This window comes from Moschus berezovskii, chromosome 12, assembly GCF_049115385.1.
Source record: "Moschus berezovskii isolate FMDL1 chromosome 12, NW_MosBer_1.0, whole genome shotgun sequence".
Lineage (NCBI taxonomy): Eukaryota > Metazoa > Chordata > Mammalia > Artiodactyla > Moschidae > Moschus > Moschus berezovskii.
In genome coordinates, this window is record NC_142471.1 from 26,098,889 (window position 1) to 26,122,989 (window position 24,101).

A 24,101-nucleotide genomic window follows, 5' to 3' on the forward strand; every position below is an offset into this window, starting at 1 on the left:
TGGCTTTTTGTTATTTCTAGTTTAATTCTGTTGTGGTTAGAGACCATATTCTAATTTCTAGCCTCTTAAATTTGAGACTTGTTTAATGACCCTGTGTCACAAACTTGACGTGGTTTTGTTATGATGGGAAAACCAGTGGGTTCAGACTGTCAATTTTTATTTTTTTTCCTGCTTTGGTTTTGTATAGAATGCACTCTGGTAGCGCAACACTAAGTTCTGATATCTTAAAACTGTATTCCACTCAGGGGTATGTCCTCTAAACTTACTCAACAATGATTAGGACGCGGTTCAAGAAAGGAGAAGTACCCAAGGCTGTATATTGTCACCCTGCTGCAGTCCACGGGGTCGCAGAGTGGGACACGACTGAGCGACTGAACTGAAAGACAGTACTTTCGAGCAGCATCACCGGACTGTTTAGGAACGCTTTCTACCCGTCACGGAATGGCAGGGTTCTGAGTCCGCCACAGCACGAGACTGATACTTCACCAGCCATCTGTGTATCTCTCGAAGCAACGGATGTAGTACCATCTTTTTCGGGGGTAGGGACTGTCTCGTCAGAGGTCACAAAGCTAATAAGTTCTCAAAACTCAGAAGCTCTCTGAAGGAGAGGATATAAGTTAGGCAAAGCTCGAGATGGTGGCAGAGTGCCTCTTCCCGGAATTGAGGGAGCAAGTCTCTTGCGAGGTCTAACGAAACAGGGCCTCGGGTAACAGCTACCGTTCAACTCCGCGGCCCCATAACCCATCCGCAGGCAGAGGCTCCTGCAAGAACCTTTTCTTTCCACCTTCTTTCGCAGCAGCTCAAATTTCCACCAAGAAGAGGAACTGGGTGTGGCAAAAACGTCAATCAGGGAACCGCCTGTCACATGACAGGAGGGCGCAGAGGACCGGGGAAGCCTCGGTCCGCCCTGGCCCCGCCCCCTTGACGCCGTCGCAGTGACCCCGCCCCCTCCGCCGTGGGTGGAGCGCGAGGCCCCGCCTCCAAACGGCCTCCCCTCGGAGGGCCGGTCTGGCCAGTAGGGCGGGGCGAGAGGCCCAGAGGGGGCCTGCTCTAGGGGAGGGCAAGAAAGGAACGGACGGGTCACGTGCGGCTGGCGGCCTGAGGTCACGTGACGGGCGCCTGGGAGGAGGGAGCTGGAGCTAGGAGTTCTCCTGAGGGAAGAGGCGTGAAGTGGGGGGGACGCGGCGGCGGCGGCGGCGGCAGCGCTGACAATGGTGAGTGCCCGGCGGCCCGCGCGCTCGCCCGCAGCCTTTGTCCCGGAGCGCGCGGCGGGGCGGCCAACGGCGGGCCCGTTGTCGCGGGAGCGGCTCTTGGGATCGGCAGGAGGCGGTAGGCGGGAAGGGCGGGGAGCCGGGTTAGGCCTGTCTGGCCGCCGCGGGGCTAGGGAAGAGCGGGCTGCGCCGCTTCTTCCCGGTCTCGGCGAGGCCCGAGTACCTGCGGGTGACGAGGCGTTCTCCGGGCTAAGTCGGAGCCTCTGCCAGCGTTCTTCGATCCGCTGTGGGGGGCTGTGGCTGGGTACTCGGATCGCGCCTCTGCGGGACCGCCACCGCCTCCCCTTCCAAGGTAGCCAGACCTTCTGCTGCTCCTGGGCAGCCTCGCTTCCTTTCAGATGGGGTGACCCAAGAGTCCCCCAGTTCCGGACTCGGTGGGCTTGGTCACTGTCTTCCAATGTTGATCAGGAGCTTGATAAACTCCTTGAGTCTTTTCTTCTTCTTCTTAAACTAGCATATGGTGGTACCCCGTGATTTCCTGACCCCAGGTTAGCCTTAACGTTGACACTTGTAGAATGAGACAGGAAAAGAAAAGGACGTTGGAGGGGAGGACGTTTTTAAGTCAAAGGCAGTAGTTTCGTGCCCACTGGTTTAAACGTTGGCTCTCATTTCCTTCACCAAGCCATTCTGGAAACTTAACTCTTTGGGATGTTGAAATGGCCTAGGGAGCAGAGAGGGAGGGAAATCAGTACTTTCACCACAATTAGTGGGAAGCACAAATGTGAGCACGATGGCGTTTAGCTTTGTGTGTGTTGCCGATTCCTCTAGATTGGATCTCATTTGACTCATTTTATGGTAGTATTCATTTTCTTGGTTCACTTAGCATGCATATGTTGAGCTCCTACTGTGTACTTTCCTTTAATAGTACCTGGTTTCCCAGAGCTCACCCACTTCCGTAATCTGCTTGAGACTTTTGGCTTAAAGACTAACCTAGGTTTATTTTTTGAAAAAGTTACATTTGATAAATACATTTTAAAGTCAGGAATCGAGTTGTTTTAAATTTAAAAAAGAAAAGGAGCACAGAAATGTTTATTCTTAAACTTCGAGCCCTTTTCTCTTTTTTTCATCAGATGTACTTAGGCGCTCCCAGGGACTCTGAGCAAGACTGAATCAGCCCTTGCTCTCTTGTAGCTTGTAGTCCAGAAGGAGATAAACATTTATTTGTGTGATTATTTGTTTAACGTGGAAACAAAACAGCTCTGATAAGAAGGAAGTATTGGGGGACCTTGACTAGTCAGGGGGTTAGAGATGGCTTCTTTAATTGAATATAGTTTGCAAAGAAAACGTAAAAGGCCCTCCTATTTTTTGCTTACATTTAAAATTACTACTTTTAATGCATTATTTTCAAGAACAATTTTTATTTTCAAGTTACTTGTGAAACAAATACAATTGTAAAGCTTGAAAACACTGAAATAGGCACAAGTGTAATAATATCTGTATGAAAATTTGCTGTTTCATTGCTCCTGTATGCACTAAGTGAATAAATTTTGAGAGCTTCTCTTCTGCCTCACCTTGAGTTGCGTTTCGTCTTTTAACATCCACTTATAATTTTGCTAGATAGTAATGCTCAATGTTGGGTTACAAATTACGTGAAAAATTTTAGATTAAAGTTAGTGATGTGAAGTTTAGGATACGGTTAGAAAACTCTGAAAATAATTGTTCTAATATTTAATATTTAAATAATTGTTCTAATAAATATTTATTAGTCATATATATTGCCCTGTAGTTATTTAAAGGCTACCTAATTTCTAGTATTGCTCCTGAAAATCCCATATTTTGAATATACACTTTAAGATATCTTTTCTAAAAGATCTTGGCAGTTTTTCTCTTAAGATTTCAGAAGTGCTTCTTGTAATTTCAGCAGAAGTGTGTTAATATATCCTAACCTTCTTTACTGCTTTTATTCCTTTGCCTTGTAGTCTTCACCATTCTGACAGTTCTGTATTTTTCCCTCTTTATATAAATCAGAAGTATTACCATTTGACTGTGAATATTTTTAAAAGATTTAAATTTTGTAACTTTTTGTTTGAAATGACAGGATGTGCAAGAAGATGCACATCTTGAAATAAAAACTTTGTTTAATTTTTGGCCACACAAGGCGGCTTGTGGGATCTTAGATCCCTGACCAGGGATGGATCAAACCTGTGCCCTTGGCAGTGAAAGCTCTGAGTCCTTACCACTATTTATGAAATACTTCATGCATGCAGAAAATGATTGAGGACAATGGATAGTTTTTACATATTTTTAATGCCTAACAATTTTTAAGTTTTACATATGGTGTCAAAACAAGACTTACTGTTTACAGTTACTAATTGTCGTAGTTAATTGTGAAGTTTATGTACTTTTAAGTCTGTTTTATACCATTTTAATTAGTGGCAACTTTGATATTTTTTGATTATTGATTTTTTAATATCAACTTTCAAATCCCAGTTCAGTTGTATATGTTAAGCATTATGTATCTGGGAAAAACTGACCATAATATTTCATTTCATTTGTAGAACAGTTCTTATAGTTTTTAAGTCTCATTTTTCCTGGAACTAACTCTAGGAAGTATTAAGGGGGAATAAAAAAATAAATTTTATTTTCCTGCTTTGGTTTTATAATTCAAATTTTGAGACTGACATCGTCTATTCTTTCATAATTGTTTCTCTCATGGCAGCTCCCCGCTACCTGCCCCCTTTGCTGGATCAGTGCTTTGCAGGTAGTTGATGATTAGTAAATATCAGGTGACTGATTTTGACCTGCTATACATTCTTATATTTGTGGCTCTTAGGAGAATGTATACTATTTTGAGCAAGTTGTGAGTTTAAAACTTGGAGTATGAAAGCTAACTAGGAAGGGACAAAACATCTTGTCTAAAGGAAAATTTGCTCTTTATGTATTTGGAGTATAAGTACTAATCTGGTAATTCATTGAGTTGCTTTCTTGAAATTATAATCCTTTTGTTAATAAAGAATTAATAAAAACGAAGAAGCAGGAATTTCCTTGTGGTCCAGTGGTTGGGACTCTGTGTTTTCACTGCCAAGGGCCCAGGTTTGATAACCAAGGTCCCACAAGCAGTGTGGTGTAGCTAAAAAAAATAAACCCCAAAAAACGAAGAAGCAAGCTCAGAATTTAGGAAAACAGTCTCCGTTGACCATATTAATAGTATCACCCTGTGATCCACATAACCGTAGCAGGATTGTTAGCTTGTTTGCCATTACCCTTTCTCCTGAGCACAGAACTGAGCCTTAACTCAAGCTTCTTGCTCTAGACTTGACTACTGCATCAATGCCAACTTCCTGGGGGAGGGCTGGTCTTACCAAACATGCCAAGTTTTAGCTCATTTCTTTTATGTATCCATTTATTTTTATTTATTTATTTTTTTATATTGGTTGGTTTTGCCATACATTGATATGAATTTGCCCCGGGTTTACATAAGTTCCCCCTCCTGAACCCCCCTCCCACCTCCCTCCTCCCTTTATCCTCCCTCTGGGTCATCCCCGCATGCCAGCCCCGAGCATCCTATAACATGCCTTGACCCTGAACTAGTGATTCGTTTCACATATGACAACATACATGTTTCAATGCCATTCTTCCAAATCATCCCACCCTCACCCTCGCCCATAGAGTCCCAAAGACTGTTCTATACATCTGTGTCTCTTTTGCTGTCTCGTATACAGGGTTATCATTTACATCTTTCTAAATTCCATATATATGTGTTAGTATACTGTATTGGTGTTTTTCTTTCTGGCTTACTTCACTCTGTATAATAGGCTCCAGTTTCATCCACCTCATTAGAACTGATTCAAATGTATTCTTTTTAATGGCTGAATAATACTCCATTGTGTATATGTACCAAAGCTTTCTTATCCATTCGTCTGCAGATGGACATCTAGGTTGCTTCCATGTCCTGGCTATTATAAACAGTGCTGCAATGAACATTGGAGTACATGTATCTCTTTCGATTCTGGTTTCCTCGGTGTGTATGCCCAGGAGTGCGATTGCTGGATCATATGGCAGTTCTATTTCCAGTTATTATCAGGACAGTATGTGTTTTACTCAAAATTAACAATCAACAAGTATTTGAATGCCTTCTACTAAATGCCACATGCTGCCCCTGGCCACTGTGCCTTCAGTGTTGAGCAAAGGATAAGGTCTCTGTCCTCAAGAAGTTTATAGTTCACTTTGGGAGTCAGGTACTCAGTAAGTACACAGATTATAATAAATGGGCTTCCCTGATGGCTCAGACGGTAAAGGGTGTGCCTGCAGTACAGGAGACCTGGGTTCAGTCCCTGGGTTGGGAAGATCCCATGGAGAGGGAAATGGCAACCCACTCCATATGCTTGCCTGGAAAATTTCATGGACAGAGAAGCTTGGTGGGCTACAGTCCATGGGGTTGCAGAGTTGGACTTGACTGAGCAACTAACATTTTTATAATAAATGATGAAGTAAACCTACATGGTGTTGCACTTCCCAAATTTGGAGAATTCAGTTTTGATTAGGAAGTTAGGGACGGCCTCTTTATGGAGGTGAGTCACAGTAAAAGGACGACTTTGTTAGGATTACTTGGTCTAGGACAAGAAGGAGACTGGGTGTATATGAGAACTTGGATCATTTGAGGCTGGTGTGGCTGGAGGGATGAATAGAGCAGGATATGTATAGCCCATGTTATGGAATACATGTATATGTGTATGTTTAAAATAGCATTTCATTAAAGTGTTAACTATAGAAAAGTGCACAAATAAGTGTACAGTCTGATGAACTTTCACAAAGTCAAATATACCTATGTATTTAGCACTCAGATAAAACCAAACAGAACATTAATAGTACCCTAGTGCTTTCTTCCAACTACTTCCTGACTTCTAATACCACTATAATGTGCATCACATTTTTTATTTTTTAATAAATGGAATAACAGTGTGTATTTTTGTGTCTGGTCTCTTTCACTCAACGTGTATGTGAGATTCATCTTGGTTTTCTGTAGCTGTAATTCATTGCATTGCCCACTGTATGAATATAGATAAAAATGTATGTATCCATTTTTCTCATTGATAAATATTTGGATTATTTCCTAATTGGGCCTGTTGTGAACAGTGATGTTATGAACATGCTTATATTGGTCTCCTGGTTTATGTGTGTAAGTTTCTGTTTAGGGTAGATACCTAGGGGTATAATTGTTGGATCATTGATGTGTATATATATATCTTTAGCTTTACCAGATAATGCCAACTATTTTCTAAAGTAGTTGTTCCAATTTATACTGCCACCAGCACATTGAAGGATATGATTGGGTTTATTTATTTATTTCTGTTGCACTGCACAGCATTCCAAGTCTTAGTTCCCCATCCAGGGATCGAACTTGTGCAGGTGCAATGGAAGTGTGACATCCTAACCTTTGGGCCTCCAAGAAGGTCCCCATATTTATGTTTTTAAGAGATAACGCTGTGTAAATTTTTAAAAAGACTAGAAAACTAGCTTTTGTAGCAGGAAAAACATAATCCACAACTATATCTGACATTGGAATAGCCAATGGATTCTGTATTATTTCCAGCTAATGTGTTTTGCCATTCATAAGCATTGATCTTTGTCTCTTTTACTTCTGTCATATTCAGGATTTACAGAACAAGGCTTATATACTTTGTTTAGAAAAGTTAACAAATTTAATTAGTCTCCTCTGTTAGAGCCAGTTTTATTTCAAGGGTTTACACAATGTAACATATCCTGTTCAGACTTATATAGCAGTAGGTTTTCCATAAGCAGTTCAGTTCAGTTCAGTCGCTCAGTCGTGTCCGACTCTGCGACCCCATGAATCACAGCACGCCAGGCCTCCCTGTCCATCACCAACTCCCGGAGTTCACTCAAACTCATGTCCATAGAGTCGGTGATGCCATCCAGCCATCTCATTCTCTTATCGTCCCCTTCTCCTCCTGCCCCCAATCCTTCCCAGCGTCAGAGTCTTTTCCATTGAGTCAACTCGTTGCATGAGGAAAGTAGGGAAAACCACTAGACCATTCAGATATGACCTAAATCAAATCCCTTATGATTATACAGTGGAAGTGAGAAATAGATTTAAGGGACTAGATCTGATAGATAGAGTGCCTGATGAACTCTGGACGGAGGTTCGTGACATTGTACAGGAATACAGGGACCAAGACCATCCCCATGGAAAAGAAATGCAAAAAAGCAAAATGGTTGTCTGAGGGGGCCTTGCAGATGGCTGTGAAAAGAGGAGAAGTGAAAAGCAAAGGAGAAAAGGAAAGATATAAGCATCTGAATGCAGAGTTCCAAGGAATAGCAAGGAGAGATAAGAAAGCCTTCCTCAGCGATCAATGCAAAGAAATAGAGGAAAACAACAGAATAGGAAAGACAAGAGATCTCTTCAGGAAAATTGGAGAATCCAAGGGAACATTTCTTGCAAAGATGGGCTCAATAAAGGACGGAAATGGTATGGACCTAACAGAAGCAGAGGATATTAAGAAGGGTGGCAAGAATACACAGAAGAACTGTACAAAAAAGATCTTCACGACCAAGGTAATCATGATAACGTGATCACTGACCTAGAGCCAGACATCTTGGAATGTGAAGTCAAGTGGACCTTAGAAAGCATCACTACGAACAAAGCTAGTGGAGGTGATGGAATTCCAGTTGAACTATTTCAAATCCTGAAAGATGGTGCTGTGAAAGTGCTGCACTCAATATGCCAGCAAATTTGGAAAACTCAGCAGTGGCCACAGGACTGGAAAAGGTCAGTCTTCATTCCAATCCCAAAGAAAGGCAATGCCAAAGAATGCTCAAACTACCGCACAATTGCACTCATCTCACACGCTAGTAAAGTCATGCTCAAAATTCTCCAAGCCAGGCTTCAGCAATATGTGAACGTGAACTCCCAGATGTTCAAGCAGGTTTTAGAAAAGGCAGAGGCACCAAAGATCAAATTGCCAACATCCGCTGGATCATGGAGAAAGCAAGAGAGTTCCAGAAAAACATCTATTTATGCTTCATTGACTATGCCAAAGCCTTTGACTGTGTGGATCACAATAAACTGTGGAAAATTCTGAGAGAGATGGGAATACCAGGCCACCTGGCCTTCCTCTTCAGAAACCTGTATGCAGGTCAGGAAGCAACAGTCAGAACTGGACATGGAACAGCAGACTGGTTCCATAAGCAGTACATTGTAATAATTCATGAGTAATTGGGATTGTATGAGTTTCATTATAGCAATATAATGAAAGAACCTCAAAGATGTATAACTAAAGGTAACTTTCAAATCCAGATGTTAAGGTTAATTTTTTATATTTTTGGTATATGTTAGTATTTGATTATTTATACTGGTTACTTGTGGAAATGATTGAAATTATATTGTGTTTCAATTTGTTTAGTTTGGGGGGGCTTTTTATTTTATTGTGGTAAAAAACATTTATCTGCAATAGATTTTTAAGGGTACAGTGCAGCATTAGCTGTATTCATATTGTATGAAATTTATTTAGTTTTGATGCAGTATTTGGTATGAATTCTTACTTCATCCTGAATTCATAGGTTAACTTTAGGTTATAGGTAATCAAGTTTGAATTTTAAACTGTAGCGACTGACAAAACAATTATGAGAATCTTTCTTTTATTTTAGAGTTTTCTTGGAGGATTTTTTGGTCCCATTTGTGAGATCGACGTTGTCCTTAATGATGGGGAATCCAGGAAAATGGCGGAAATGAAAACTGAAGATGGCAAAGTAGAAAAGCACTATCTTTTCTATGATGGAGAATCTGTTTCAGGAAAGGTAAATATTTTGTTTGGAGAATTATCTAGTTGTAGAATATTAGAATTAGTCGTGAAAGTGGCTTGTGCTGTATCTAAATTTGAATGATTTTATTAGAGATGGAAAATGTTTTTCAGAAAGTCAGCTAAAAGCTTTGATTCAACAGAACACTTGCAGGAAAGATGCTTTAAACTGAAATGGTTACTGGGCAGAGTCTAAATTAAACTGTGTGTAGAATTTTGTGTTTGTGACCATGTGAGTCTGTTTAACTTAAGACAGTTTCTACAGTGGGGCTGTGATCCACTCAAAGTTTGTTTCTCCTTTAATTGAGTTATGGAGATTGGGGATAATTCTCTAGTACAGCTTTCTGAAAGTTTTTTTCTCATTCTTTATAGGTTATCAGTCTGTACTACTGTCATTGTGTCTATTGATCTCATTTCTTGATACTCTGTAAAGGATTTAAGGACATTTAGCATGTGTCCATGCATGGTCAGATACATTTGTGATACCTTCTGTGGTTTAACTTTTTCTCCCTTTTCCTTAACAAGGATTATTCTTATACCTTATGGAATATGATTACTACTCATTAATTTATGATACTGAAGAATGATAATATCCTCAGTTCAGTTCAGTTCAGTTGCTCAGTCGCGTCCGACTCTTTGCAACCCCATGAATCGCAGCACGCCAGGCCTCCCTGTCCATCACCAACTCCCAGAGTCCACCCAAACTCATATGCATCGAGTCGGTGATGCCATCCAGCCATCTCATCCTCTGTCGTCCCCTTCTCCTCGGGCCCCCAATCCCTCCCAGCATCAGGGTCTTTTCCAGTGAGTCAACTCTTCGCATGAGGTGGCCAAAGTATTGGAGTTTTAGCCTCAGCATCAGTCCTTCCAATGAATACCCAGGACTGGTCTCCTTTAGAATGGACTGGTTGGATCTCCTTGCAGTCCAAGGGACTCAAGAGTTTTCTCCAACACCACAATTCAAAAGCATCAATTCTTTGGCACTCAGCTTTCTTCACAGTCCAACTCTCACATCCATACATGACCACTGGAAAAACCACAGCCTTGACTAGATGGACCTTTGTTGGCAAAGTAATGTCTCTGCTTTTAAATATGCTATCTAGGTTGGTCATAACTTTCTTCCAAGGAGTAAGTGCCTTTTAATTTCATGGCTGCAGTCACCATCTGCAGTGATTTTGCAGCCCCAAAAATGTCTGACACTGTTCCCACTGTTTCCCCATCTATTTCCCATGAAGTGATGGGACCAGATGCCATGATCTTAGTTTTCTGAATGTTGAGCTTTAAGCCACCTTTTCCCTCTCCTCTTTCACTTTCATCAAGAGGCTTTTTAGTTCCTCTTCACTTTCTGCCATAAGGGTGGTGTCATCTGCATCTGAGGTTATTGATATTTCTCCCGGCAATCTTGATTCCAGCTTGTGCTTCTTCCAGCCCAGTGTTTCTCATGATGTACTCTGCATATAAGTTAAATAAGCAGGATGACAATATGCAGCCTTAACGTACTCTTCCTATTTGGAAGCATTCTGTTGTTCCATGTCCAGTTCTAACAGTTAGAACTGGTAATATCCTAGATAAAATCAAATCATAAAATGTTTGAAATAATTTTTCTAAATATAAAAGATTAAAAAAATATTAAGAGTTTTTCTCTCCTCATTAAGGTAATACATACACATGGTAAACAGTTTGGGGAATAAAATAATTATCTATAGTCCCATCATATGGCAATAACTCACTATTAAAATTTGAATGTGTTTCTTCCTAGTCTCTCTGCATTAATGTTTATGTATATATAATATATTAAGTATACCTTTTCCCTACTGTTAGATATTTAACTAGTTTGTGTTTTTCAGATTGCTTGTAGTATATCCCCATATCTTTAGTAATACAGACATTTTATACAATAGTTTTTCTTCAGATTTCTGTAGGATAAGATTATTTCCTTAGAATGAATTCCTAGGAGTGGCTGGACGTGAATATTTGACATGAATATTTGGAGGGTATCGATACATGTTAACCTGGAAAATTTGCATGAAATCTCATGTTCACTTAATACCTTGTTTCACTCAGGGTAGAGTTGAATATGATCAGTTTTTAACCTTTGCTATTTCTGTAGGCAAAAATGATACTATTCTTTGATAGCATTCTTTGATTACTAGATAGGTTGAACTTAGGTTTGCTAGCCGTTTTACTGCATCATCTATTCTGGTCCTTTGCCACTTACTGGTGTCTTAGTGTTATATCTGAAATAAATGTTTTGCTTTTCTACTTTACTCTTCCTTTAAAATGATGGGGAGAAAGAGAAGAAATCTGAAAGACAGTGACAAAATCATTAAAAGGATGGAACACGTCAGACAAGTAAAGGAAATAGTGCTTGATCTATGGAAAAGATGAGTTGTTAATATGGTGGGATTAGGAGGGGTAGAAGGAAATGGCAACCCACTCCAGTACTCTTGCCTAGAAAATTCCATGGATGGAGGAGCCTGGTGGGCCACAGTCCATGGGGTTGCAAAGAGTCGGACACTACTGAGCGACTTCACTTTGACTAGAAGGGGTAGAGATACCAATCTAGTTTTTCTAGGGAGAGACTGAACCTCAGATTTTCAAAATTTATAGACATAACACCACCAAAAACAAGTCTTACCACACTAGTCTAGGCTTTGTAAAATGTCTGAATATAGTTAAAAGCTCATTGGGCTAGGGTCGGAAGATCTAGCCTTGGACTTTACCACTGTCTTGATAGGTAGCTCTGGGCAGTCATTTAACTTTCTGAATTTCACCTGTAAGTTGAGGTTGGACTAAACCATTGGTTTCCATACTTTGTTATGCATTGTAGGAAGAATACTTCATGTATTAGAAAAAAAAAAATCTTAGAGACTGGAATACCTGACATCCTACCTAGAGCAAGAATATTCCTGACATGTGAGCTGTCTGTGTATACCTTTTTTTACAGGTTTTTTCTAAGAGTCGTTTTAGATTTACATAAAATTGAGAGGGAGGTATGGAGATTTCCCATTATTGACATCAACCCTTAGAACTGTACATTTTTGATCAAGGATGAACTTACATTGACACATTATAGTCACCCAAAATTTGTAGTTTACCTAGGGGTTCCCTTGTGGTGATTTATATTCTATGGGTTTGGACAAATGTATGATATATAATAATAATAATATACTCTACAAATCTTGTGTTTCCTTTTTGTTAGTACTTTTTGTATCCTATTTAAGACATCTTTGCCTACCTTATGGGCATGAAGATATTCTCTTATTCCTCCTATAATTTTAAGTAGTTTTATATTTCACATTTAGATTCTGTTTTTTGAAATTGATTTTGTCTTTATGACATAAGAGTCAAGGCTACTTATTATTTTTTTCCCCCATATGGATATCTAATTGACACAGGACATTTATTGAAAAAGCCATCCTTTCCACCACTGCATTGTAGCATCACCTTTGTCATTAACCAGAGGTTGTATGAGTCTGTTTCAGCCTCTCTGTTCTGTTCCATTGTTTTATTTGTGATATATACTTTCTTTTTTTTTAAAATAGCTTTATTGAGTTATAATTCACATATCATAAACTTACCCTACTGAGTATATACAGTTAAGAGATTTTCGCTACTTTTGCAGAGTTGTGCAGCTATCATCACTAGCTAATTCCATAATGTTTTTATCACCCAAAAGAAACACCATAACATTAGCAGTCATTCACTTGGCACCATATACTGAATGTTTGTGTCCTCATAGGATTCGTGTGTTAAAGCCTAATCCCAGTATGATGTACTTGTAGGTGGGGTGGGGCCGAGTGGAGGGGGAGAGGGAGAGGCTTTGGGACATGATTAGGTCCTGAGGGCTGTGCCCTCATCAATGGGATTGGTGTCCTTAGAGAAATCTTGCGTGCACCTTCTGACATGTGAGGACATAGTGAAAAGGCAGCCATCTGTGAACCAGAAAGCAAACTCCCAGACACCAAATCTGCTGGTGCTTTGATCTTGAACTTCACGGCTTCCAGAAATGTTAGCAGTAAATTTATGTTGTTTTTAAGCCACCTAGTCTGTGGTTTTCTGTTACAGCAGCCTGAGTGAACTAAGACATCTAGCATCCACTAATCTATAGATGTACTTTCTTTCTCTATGGATTTGGCCTATTCTGGACATTTCATATAAACAGAATCATACAACATGTGGCCTTTGTGTTTCGTGCCTTTCACTTAGCATGATGTCTTCAAGGTTTATTACTTTTAAGAAAATTTTTGGTCAAAAATATAATAAAATGTGCTATTTTAACAGTTTTTAATGTATATAATTCAGTAGCATTAATCACATTAACAGTGTTGTAGTCATCACCACTATTTTGAAATTTTTTCATCATCCCGAACAGAAACTTTGTATTCATTAAGCAATAGCTGTCCTTTTCCCTTTTCTCAAGTCCATGGATACTTCTAGTCTACTATTTTTCCCTGTAAATTTGCCTGTTCTAGGCTCCTTCTGTTTCATATAAGTGATTATACAAGATCTGTCTTTTTGTGTCTGCCTTATTTCATGTAGCATAATGTTTTCAAAGTTATTTCATGTTGTAGCATTTATCAAAGCACAATTCTTTTTTATGGCTGAATGATGTTTTAGTATATATATCTGTCTAGTATGTGGATGTACATTTCTTCATCCTTCAGTTGAGGACATTTCAGTTGAGTATACTTGGGTTTCTGTTTATTGACTATTAAGAATATTTCTGTACATTTGTATATACATTTTTGTGTGACTGTGTTTTCATTTCTCTGGAGTGTAGACTTAGGAATGGAATTGCTGGGTCATATGTTAACTTTTAGGGGAACTTCCAGACTTTTCCAGAGTAGCTGTGCCGTTTAATATTCTCTCCAGCAATGTATGAGAGTTCCAGTTTCTTCACATTCTTGGCAGTACTTATTATTTTATTATTTTTTTGTGGGTGAAAAGTGGTCATATGGTTTTGATTTGCATTTCCTTTAATGATGAATAATATTGAGCATCTTTTCATGTGCTTATTGCTGTTTGTATATCATCTCTGGAGAAAAGTCAGTTCCTATCATTTGACCATTTTTAATTGGGCTATTTGTCTTTTGATTACTGAGTTGTAAGAGTTCTTTATGTATTCTAGATACAAGTCCATTATCAGTAATATTTTGCAGACATTTTCTCTACTTCTGTGAGTTTTCTTTTCACTTTCTTGATGGTATCTTGAAGCACTAGTTTTTTGTTTGATGATGTCCAATTTATCTTTTTTAAAAATTTCACTTATGCTTTTGGTGCCATTTGAGAAACAGTTTCCCATTCAAGATAATGAAGATTTACACCTGTGTTTTCTTCTAAGAATTTTATAACTGTAGCTCTTACATTTAGGTCTTTGCTACATTTTGAATTAGTATTTGTGGATGTGAGGTAGGGATCCAGTTTCTTTGTTTTGTATGTTGAGATTGAGTTGTTCTACTACCCTTTGTTGAAAAGAATATTCTTTCCCCTTGAATTATCTTGGGACTCCTGTAGCATATACTTTTTAAAGTTAAACTTAATTGCTGTTTGTAAAAAAAAAAAAAAGCTGCAAAGAAGGAAACAAAATTACCCATAGAATTTTTCTTTTCTGTAGTTTAAAAAATATAATTGGCATTATCAGTTCAGTTCAGTCGCTCAGTCATGTCCGACTCTTTGCGACCCCATGAATCACATTTATACTTGTATACAATTTGACCATGCTTCCTTCATGTAACATATCATGCACATCTTCCCACATCATTAAAAATTCTTTGACCTTATTATTTTTATACTTTAATTATACTCCATCATGTGAAATACTCCAATTTAATTATTTACTTCTTTTTCTGACATATTAATTTGGAAGGTGAATAACTTAACTCATCCTGGTTATAGACATAGAAGATATAGAAGCATGAATATTTTAATTACATAGTTTATAAACAGAAGTATTGAACGTCTTTTTATTGGTTCTTGATTTCTGTTGAGAAGCATTGTTTGAAAGAACAGCTTTTAAGAGTCACATTACCAATATTTTTTACAGAAAAGAACAAACCTGCGAGTATTTTTTTTTGCGTTTTAGCTAATCCTTAAATGGTTGAAATTTTGTTTTTAATATCTGTGTATTTTATATTTTGTCAAATTAAAATGTGTAATATTAAGGTTTCCATTTAGCAGATACAAATTTAGGGATTTTGGATCATATACTTAATTTCAAAAGTATGTAAAGATATATCATACTCAAAATTTAAATCTTTAGACATTCTATTTTTAGGATGAGTAGCAAACTCAGGGCAATAACTGTTGCTTTTATAATCAAAAATTATAGCAATATATGGTTGGTTATAAAAAGCTGAAAGTGATCTTTTAGGTCAGTTCTTGGAGTTATTAATAACCTTTATATTAAAATGCTATTATAGAATTGTTTAACTGTTTGACCAGAAAACGTATTTGAATAGTTGAAAGTTTTCCCTTTTATTGATTCTTTGTAGTTCTCCAGCTCTAAAGAAAGATTCCTTCCTAACAAAGCAGATGCTTTAAATGTACATGTAAGTAATAAGTTCATTAGTGATTGTATAGGAGTTAAGTTTTACCTTCTATAAGATCATCATAATCTAGGTATGTGGTGGTTTCTCAGACTTCAGAAATGAACACCTGAAGTATTTATGTATTATATTCATCTGGAAGGAATCTGCTAGTAGGCCCACAAACGATTGTTAACATCTCTTACGATTTCATGTTTTGGCAGGTGAACCTAGCCTTTAAGCAACCTGGAAAGAGGCTAGAGCACCAAGGAATTAGAATTGAATTTGTAGGTCAAATTGGTGAGTTTTAAAATAGTATTACTTTTTTTTTGTTGTTAACTGAGTTTGAAGAGAATTTGATTTGGCAGTTAAATAATTGAATTAGAGTTTAGCTTTATGGAAAGAAAGAATTTATTTTGCATAATAAAAGGATTTATTTTATAAACATTAAATAATCATGTTTATTTTAATTATATTAAATAATATTTGACTCATGCTGCCTTTACTTGTGATGAAATCTGATTATTAAAAGTGAAAGGAGTTATGTAAGCTACCAGCCTTGAAAAATAATTCAAGTAAATTAGTTGACTCCCTGAAATTTCCATCTGCCTAGGTTTTTCACCAGCTTTATTCACAATTAGCAGTGTCACCTTCATCCTTCACTTGCTAATTACTCATGCCATTTGTCTTCCTAACTTAGTTTATACCTGTCAACAGAAAATTCCATGTGAAAAGGAAAGTTGTAATTTCTTCTTGACTTAGATCAACTTGTGTATGTTTCTATACATATATTTCTTGCTTCAGCAGGAGTTAAACTATCTAAATCTTTGTGTACTGCAGATGCAGAAAGAGAAAAGAAAATAGATCCTAGCTTTCAAAGTTTTACTGTCTATTCTGAAAGTATCAAAATTGGAATGGTTAGATATTTGTTTAGATACCTATTTTGGGTGAGATTATACTTAAGGGGAAAATTATGGTAATTAACTGATAGTTGATTTTAGTTTTTTACATAATATAGTTTTATCAGGGTAATATATTTACCTAACGAAAGCAAAACAACAAAACATTTTTTGTCTTGAAGGGAGGAAGTTCAAATAATTGCTGGAAATGTAGCAATTTAAACAGCTTCTTATTGGGCAAACCCTAACTACACTAAAGGAATGAATTCTTTCGTAACAGAAATTTTCATTTTGCTATGTCACTTGAATTTTTTTATGCCTATGTGGAGCAAAATAGGATAATGGAATTCAGATCATAGCTCTGGTATTTAAAGTGAAGGCAAATCCAAGTAATTCTTTTGATAAAAATTACTTGCTTTGGAAGTAGAAGTTTGGGTTTCGATGAGATGGATATCAAACATAATTGGTCTTTCACTTTTTAAAATTTCTTAGAGCTTTTCAATGACAAGAGTAATACTCATGAATTTGTAAACCTAGTGAAAGAACTAGCCTTACCTGGAGAACTGACTCAGAGCAGAAGTTATGATTTTGAATTTATGCAAGTTGAAAAGCCATATGAATCTTACATCGGTGCCAATGTCCGCTTAAGGTATGAATTGATTTTGTCTAGTTTATGATACACAAACCAGAAGGTAATGACTACTATTGAATGTCTTGAACTTCTAGTTATAATTTTGGACTGGAAAACTTAAGATTTTTAAAATTCTGTCAAATATATATATATATATATTTTCTGGCTAATGCAGATCTGATGTAATAAGATACTTCTATCAGATTTGTGTGTGTGTGTGTGTGTGTGTGTGCTGTCATGTGCAACTCTTTGCGACCCCATGAACTACAGCCTGCTGGCTCCTCTGTCCATATAACTTTCTAGGCAAGAATACCAGAGGGGGTTGCCATTTCCTACTCTAGGGGATCCTCCTGACCCAGGAATCGAACCTGCATCTCTTGGATCTCCTGCATTGGCAGGCGGATTCTTTACCACCGCACCACCTGGGAAGCCCTCTATAGGATTCAGAGGATCCCATTATGAGAAGTTTTAGTCATATACTTCCCTTGTATGTACCTCAGTTTCTTAGATACTTCATTTGTCTTGTAAATGGAATTACCCTCTAAATCCATTAGTTTCTCAATGAATCCCATTCAGTCTATGGTTAAGAAGTGATGTAGGAAAAAAAAGAAAAAAAGAATTGATCTAGAGAGATGTCCTCAAATAAGCTTGATGGTAGTACTCCAAATTGATCTAAAAAGTATGTCCACTGTTCTTAAAATTGAACTTTGTATTTTTTCCATGATGAAGGCATTTATTTAAAAATGAAAACTTCTTCATGAAGTAAATGGAGTAAATTGATCCCTAAGGAATTTCGGGAAGGAGAAAGCTAAAGTTTGCTTATTTAAAACACTGAGATATCTCACAGGAGGTTTAACTTGTCTTCTCCATTAACTTTTGTAGGTATTTTCTTAAAGTGACAATAGTAAGAAGACTGACAGACTTGGTAAAAGAATATGATCTTATTGTTCACCAGCTTGCTACCTATCCTGATGTCAACAACTCTATTAAGATGGAAGTGGGCATTGAAGATTGTCTACACATTGAATTTGAATATAATAAATCAAAGTAAGTACCTTTTACAAACAGACAAATGGTCAGGGAAAATTAAGAAATAAACCTTTTATGTCTTTGTAAATTGGTCAAAGAAAAGATAGAATCAACATTAATCTGATGTTAAGAGACCATCAGAATCTCCGAACTGAAAGAAACTTTAGTAGGAATTTGGTTTTGTTTTAGTAGGAATTTGACTTGGTGCAGATGTCTTTCATATTCTATTCCTAAGACTCTGCTTGGCCATTTTTTAATAGAGGATCTCACCATTTCAGAAGGCAGCTAATCCTGTAAATCTGTGAAAGTTTATATTACTGTCTTGACATCATTTTAGCTGGCCGTCTCTTTAAAATAAGCAAAAATGCTCTTTTTTCTGACTACATGAACTATACCTTTTTATTATTACAAATATTGACAATGTAGAAAAGTCAAGGGAAAAAAAAATACCACATATTTTCACCTTTACCACTTAACCACTATTAATGTCCTCTTGTATAGCTTTCCATGGGAGGGGGTATATGTATTTATATATGTTATGTTTTTTCAGAAATGGGCTCTTATTTATCAGTGACTTTTTAAACTTTCACCAAAGTATATATCTAAAAATATTAATAATTTCTTAACATGTTCACATATCTAGTCAGTATTCGTTTCCTTAAATGACTTATAAAAGTTTGTTCATGTCAGTATCGAAACAAGATTTGTTCAAATCCAATGGATCCAAACTCACTTAACAAACACACTAATCAAAAAACATTTTTTTTTGATTCTGAAATCTGTTTTATGTTTTCCCTTTTATTTATTTTTTCATTAAAGTTTGTTTGTTGAAGAAATGAATGTTCATTCTTTTATCCTCTTCCTGTGTACTCTTCTGGTATATGAGTTTTTAAAAAATATATCTATTGTTGACTGTGCTAGCTCTTTGTTGCTGCGGGTGGGGTCTCCTCTCTAGTTGAGGTGTGTGGGCTTCTCATTGCAGTGGATTCTCTTGTGGAGCATGGGCTTTATGGTGAGCATGCCTCAGTAGTTGGGACTCACAGGCTTAGTTGCCCCATAGCATGTGAAATGTTCCCAGACTAGGGATAAAACCTGTGTCCTGTGGATTGCAAGGTGGATTCTTTTTTTTTTTTTTATGCTATTTTATTTTATTTTTTTTTATTAATGATACTTTTTATTTTATTTTATTTTTTTTACATCAGTTAAAAGTATTTTTATTGAAAAAGCACAAATGCAAAGAAATGAACAGAGGAAAATTTATGCGTCGAACCTGGACTGGTCACTTATGATAATATAGATGCTACAATTCCATTCTTAACCACTGGGAAGCCCTGCATGATTTTTATTGCTTGTCATGTCCCAGTTTATATCACTGAAATTGTGATACACATGTGTTTAGAGTCTTAATTTATATTGTTGATGAAATTATTAGGTTAGGACCTGAAACTTGTCACTGGAAGTCTCCCTTCAGAGAGACATAATTGCATTAGTCAACTCTTGGGATATTATTTTGAAGTTCAAACCTGAGAGAAGGTTTAAAAAAAATAGAAAGCCTTCTGGGAATTACAGAAGTTCCCAAGTTTATTACCACATTATTTCAAGATTCTTGGGAAAAGTCTTTGATTATTAGGTATTACAGCAACAAACTCAATCTATGGAGTCTCTTTGTGACCAGGTGATTTTTTAACTGCACTATTCTAGCGCTTGGAGTAATACACTAAACACATGTATAAAGTTTTTAATGTTTAGAACATCTTCATATGCCAAACATTTTCAGGTGTAAAAATCTTAATTTTCCTCACTTACGTTCTTTAGAAATGAAGTTGACCTCTAAATAGGTGACTAACAATTACTCTGGCTAATTTTTCCCTCTGAGGTTTATTGATGATCAAGTAAAAGCTTTTTTTTCCTAATTTTTATAGTAAAATGATGAATACTCTTTTGAAAAAAAGGAGAATTAAATACATGAATAGTCAGAATGGTATTCTTAAATAGTAATTATCCTACAGATACCTAATAAACCTTTTCAGGACATATTTTACTCTTTGTTTTGTAAACTGATATTTAGTAAGTGACAAATATTCTTTCCCTAAAGGTATCATTTAAAGGATGTGATTGTTGGAAAAATTTACTTCTTATTAGTAAGAATAAAAATCCAACATATGGAGTTACAACTGATTAAAAAAGAGATCACAGGAATTGGTAAGTTAAAGGGTTCTTGAAGTTCTTTTTAGTTGAAATTTTAAAATCTTAAAATACTGTTTAAACTTAAATATCCACCTTGGATACTAACTTTGATACTTAATATTGCTGGTAGTGAGTTACTCATTTATGTTTTTAAAAATTAGTTTTTGAGTAGATAATTCACATAGTTCAAAAATAAAATATGAATGATTATACAGTAAAAAGTGTCCTATTTATGTATTCCAGCTACTCATAGGTGATACAAGTTTTAAAATCGTTTAAACATTTATTCATACACATGCAAGTGCCTCTTTATTACACCCATCCTTTTAGTCAAGTGGTTATGTACAGTGCATACTTTAGAGACGCTTCAGTTAATAATATCATTTCACATGTGTTGGTTTATATGCAAAATAAAATCTTAGAAGTGGAATTGCTGTTTCCAAGGGTATATTCATTTGTGATTTTGATTAATATTATCAGTTTGTCCTCTTTATGGACCGTACCAATTTGCATTACTACCAGCAATGAATGTAGGAAGGTGCCTTTTTTTCCATGTATTCTCATAAGCACAATGTTATAAAACTTTTAGCTGATCTCATGGGAGTGGGGAAAAGGTTCCCCATTGTAGTTTTGATTCATTTTTCTCATTCGAGTGAGGGTATCTTTTCACGTATATAAAAGCCATTTGTATTTCTTTCCTATAAACTGCCTATCCATATCCTTTGCCCCATCTCTACTGGATTATTAGTCTTTTCCTTTTGAAGTGTAGAAACTTTGTATATTAGAGAAATCAACCCCATTTTCTGTATTAAGAGCAGCAAAATTTCCCCAGTTTGTCTTCCTTATGGTAGTTTTTACCATGTAGAAGTTCTTGACGTTTGTGTAAGTCATATTTCAGTTTTTCCTTTTACGGATTCTGGGTTTTGTACCACAGTGAGAAAGGCCTTTTTTACATTGAGGTTCTAAAAATAATTTTCTGTGCTTGATTCTACTAAAGTAATACATTGTAGTTTAGGAATTTTGTTTAAAGTTTTAATTCATTTGGAATTTGTACTGATGTAAGCAAAATACAGCTACGGATCCAGCTTTATTTTCTCCAGATAGCTGATGAGTTACTCCAAATCATTTATTGGTTCATAACTGCTTTTTAATTTTTCTTTTTTTTTTTGGCTGCACTATGGGGCTTCTGAGATCTCAGTTCCTTGAGCAGGGATCAAATCCATGCCCCCTGCAGTGGAAGTGCAAAGTGTTAACCACTGGATAGCCAAGGAATTGCCTATTTTTTTCCCCTAGTTTTAATTAGTATATAGATTTAATTTGTTCCCTTTAACTTTCCTGGTTTTCTGCTAAAAAGAATTTTAGGCACCACTTTTTAAGAATTTATAATTAATAGTCATAAACATCTGTAATTTCTTAATCTCCATTTTTTACCTGCTAAAAAAGTGATTTAAAGATATTAAAACCAAACTTCAGTTTCCCATTTGTTGTTTTAAAAAGTTATTTAAACGTTTTTTCTAGTTATAAAAATTATGTTTGGGTGTTCTAGAAAATTTTAAATAAGAAATAATTTGTACTCATATCCAGAACAGAGCTTAGTCTTTGCATGTTATATACTTTACAACATTGGGATCATTACTATGTGTTTTGGTGTACTTTTTAAACTTCTATCATTGACTCTTCAAAAGAACTGTATGTCAATTAAGTATTCACTTTGATATTTTATCTCTGTTAAAGTTAACAAGAGAAGACATTTTGGGTGTTACAGAGAAAACTAGCATGTCAGTGCACTGCTGTGCCTTCCTAGTTTCTATTTTAGCAGATATTAGAAATGATGGAAGGAAGTCTGTGAAGATTATTTCTGAGCTGTATACAGTTGACCTGTGAATAACATGAGGTTTGAAATGCGTGGGTCCACTTACAGTGGATTTTGTTTAGTAGTAGATTTTACACTTCTGTATGATCTGCAGTTGGTTGAATCTGCATAGGAAGGAACTGTGGATAGGGAGGAGTGGAGGATACAGAGTAGCGACTATAAATTACATGCAGATTTTCATGTGTGTCCTGTGAAGCACTTCAGCCCCTGCAGTTTTTCAGGCTCTACTGAATTACTTTTGAGAAGAAGGGAGTGAGACCTCAGTTGGATGGTAAATAAGTGTAGATCAAGAAATAGAAAAGAATGGTCAGCATTTTCACAAAAGGGGGAAAGTCAGTTAGGACTAAAATAATGTAGTCAGAAAATAGGAAGAAGGTGTAAGCCTGGAAATTATATTCTAGCAGTATTTAAATTAATATCATTTACATTATTGCCCTAGGACCCAGTACCACAACAGAAACAGAAACAATCGCTAAATATGAAATAATGGATGGTGCACCAGTTAAAGGTAATAAACTTTTCTTTTACTTCTTTTGTGTTATAGGTATTGCAGATAGCAGTGTTCACAGCAGTTTAGCTTGAAAGTATTCAGTGTGAATATGTGAATTCTTAAAATGATTTTTAAGATCATCTTTGTATAAATACTGAGGAGACTGTAGTAGTACTTTCTGGTTTGAAATAAAGTTTAATTTTTTACTCAGCTTAAATTTAGAATTTAGAAAAGACATTTATGTATATCTGCTCCTTAGTTCTGAATTTATAATATTTTGTTTTCTGTTACAAGAGTTTCTCTCTGTAAATCTTTTTTTACTCATGCTGAACATAAGGTACAGTATAGCTGAGCATTCATTCTGTGGGATTTTGGAATTCTTTATAGCCCCCAAGAAAATAAGCAGCTCCCTTACTAAATAATTTTCAGTATCTAAGATAATGAAGCCAGTATTTATCATTTTGAATTTATGTCTTTGGCTTTTCTTACTGTTAGTAATTACTTCAAAAAGCAGTTAACCATTTACTGAGTGCCAACTATTGATGAGGCATTGTATTCTCAGGCGCTCTAAAGTTCCCTTCCATATACACTTTGAGTTAGGTAGTGGTAGCCCTTATTTTGGAGAAGGCAATGGCAACCCACTCTAGTACTCTTGCCTGGAAAATCCCATGGATGGAGGAGCCTGGTAGGCTGCAGTCCGTGGGGTCGCTACGAGTCGGACACGACTGAGCGACTTCACTTTAACTTTTCACTTTCATGCACTGGAGAAGGAAATGGCAACCCACTCCAGTGTTCTTGCCTGGAGAATCCCAGGGACGGGGGAGCCTGGTGGGCTGCCGTCTGTGGGGTCACACAGAGTCGGACACGACTGAAGTGACTTAGCAGCAGCCCTTATTTTATCCCTGAAACTGAGATGTAGAGGTTAAAAACTTGTTAGGGTAGGCAAAACTACCTCTACCCACTTAGATTTTCAGCTAGAATTCTTTAACAAAATTAATAAGAGAAAAACAGTTTATTAATGTATGCAGTGCACATCACGCAGGAGCATGAAAGTGAAAAGTGAAAGTGAAGTAGCTCAGTTGTGTCTGACTCTTCGCAACCCCACGGACTGCAGGCTACCAGGCTCCTCTGTCCATGGGATTTTCCAGGCAAGAGTACTGAAGTGGGTTGCCATTGCCTTCTCCTCACGCAGGAGAAACCTCAACAAAAAGTAACTCAAAGCAGTGACTTAGCATTTCATACTATATAGCATCTTCAAAAGAACAGCAAATTTGGAGATAAACAACTGGGCAAAGCAAAGCAGCTTAGGCTTCCAAGGGCGCAGACTATGGGAAGGTAAATATGAGGGAGGAAACTAGCGGAGTAAGCTTGTTTGCAGATTCCTCTGGTGCCATCCCTGGGCTAAAGACAGGGTGTCTCCAATAAAATTTATATCCT

At 36.9% G+C, this 24,101-nt stretch overlaps 1 protein-coding gene across 2 annotated transcripts in view; it reads left to right on the forward strand.

The window, feature by feature from the left end:
- The first annotated feature begins 1,063 nt into the window (after nucleotides 1-1,063).
- The window catches only part of VPS26A (VPS26 retromer complex component A), a 29,037-nt gene continuing 5,999 nt past the window's right edge, over nucleotides 1,064-24,101 (forward strand). The window contains exons 1-7 of one of the 2 annotated variants that reach the window (XM_055425580.2): nucleotides 1,064-1,214; nucleotides 8,877-9,026; nucleotides 15,780-15,855; nucleotides 16,947-17,103; nucleotides 17,968-18,132; nucleotides 20,210-20,316; nucleotides 22,614-22,682. In XM_055425580.2, the coding sequence (XP_055281555.1) occupies nucleotides 1,212-1,214; nucleotides 8,877-9,026; nucleotides 15,780-15,855; nucleotides 16,947-17,103; nucleotides 17,968-18,132; nucleotides 20,210-20,316; nucleotides 22,614-22,682 (727 nt within the window). In that variant the 5' untranslated portion in view covers nucleotides 1,064-1,211. Of the gene's footprint in view, nucleotides 1,215-8,876; nucleotides 9,027-15,779; nucleotides 15,856-16,946; nucleotides 17,104-17,967; nucleotides 18,133-20,209; nucleotides 20,317-22,613; nucleotides 22,683-24,101 lie in introns of those variants that run through there. The other variant, XM_088841933.1, reaches the window with a different exon arrangement.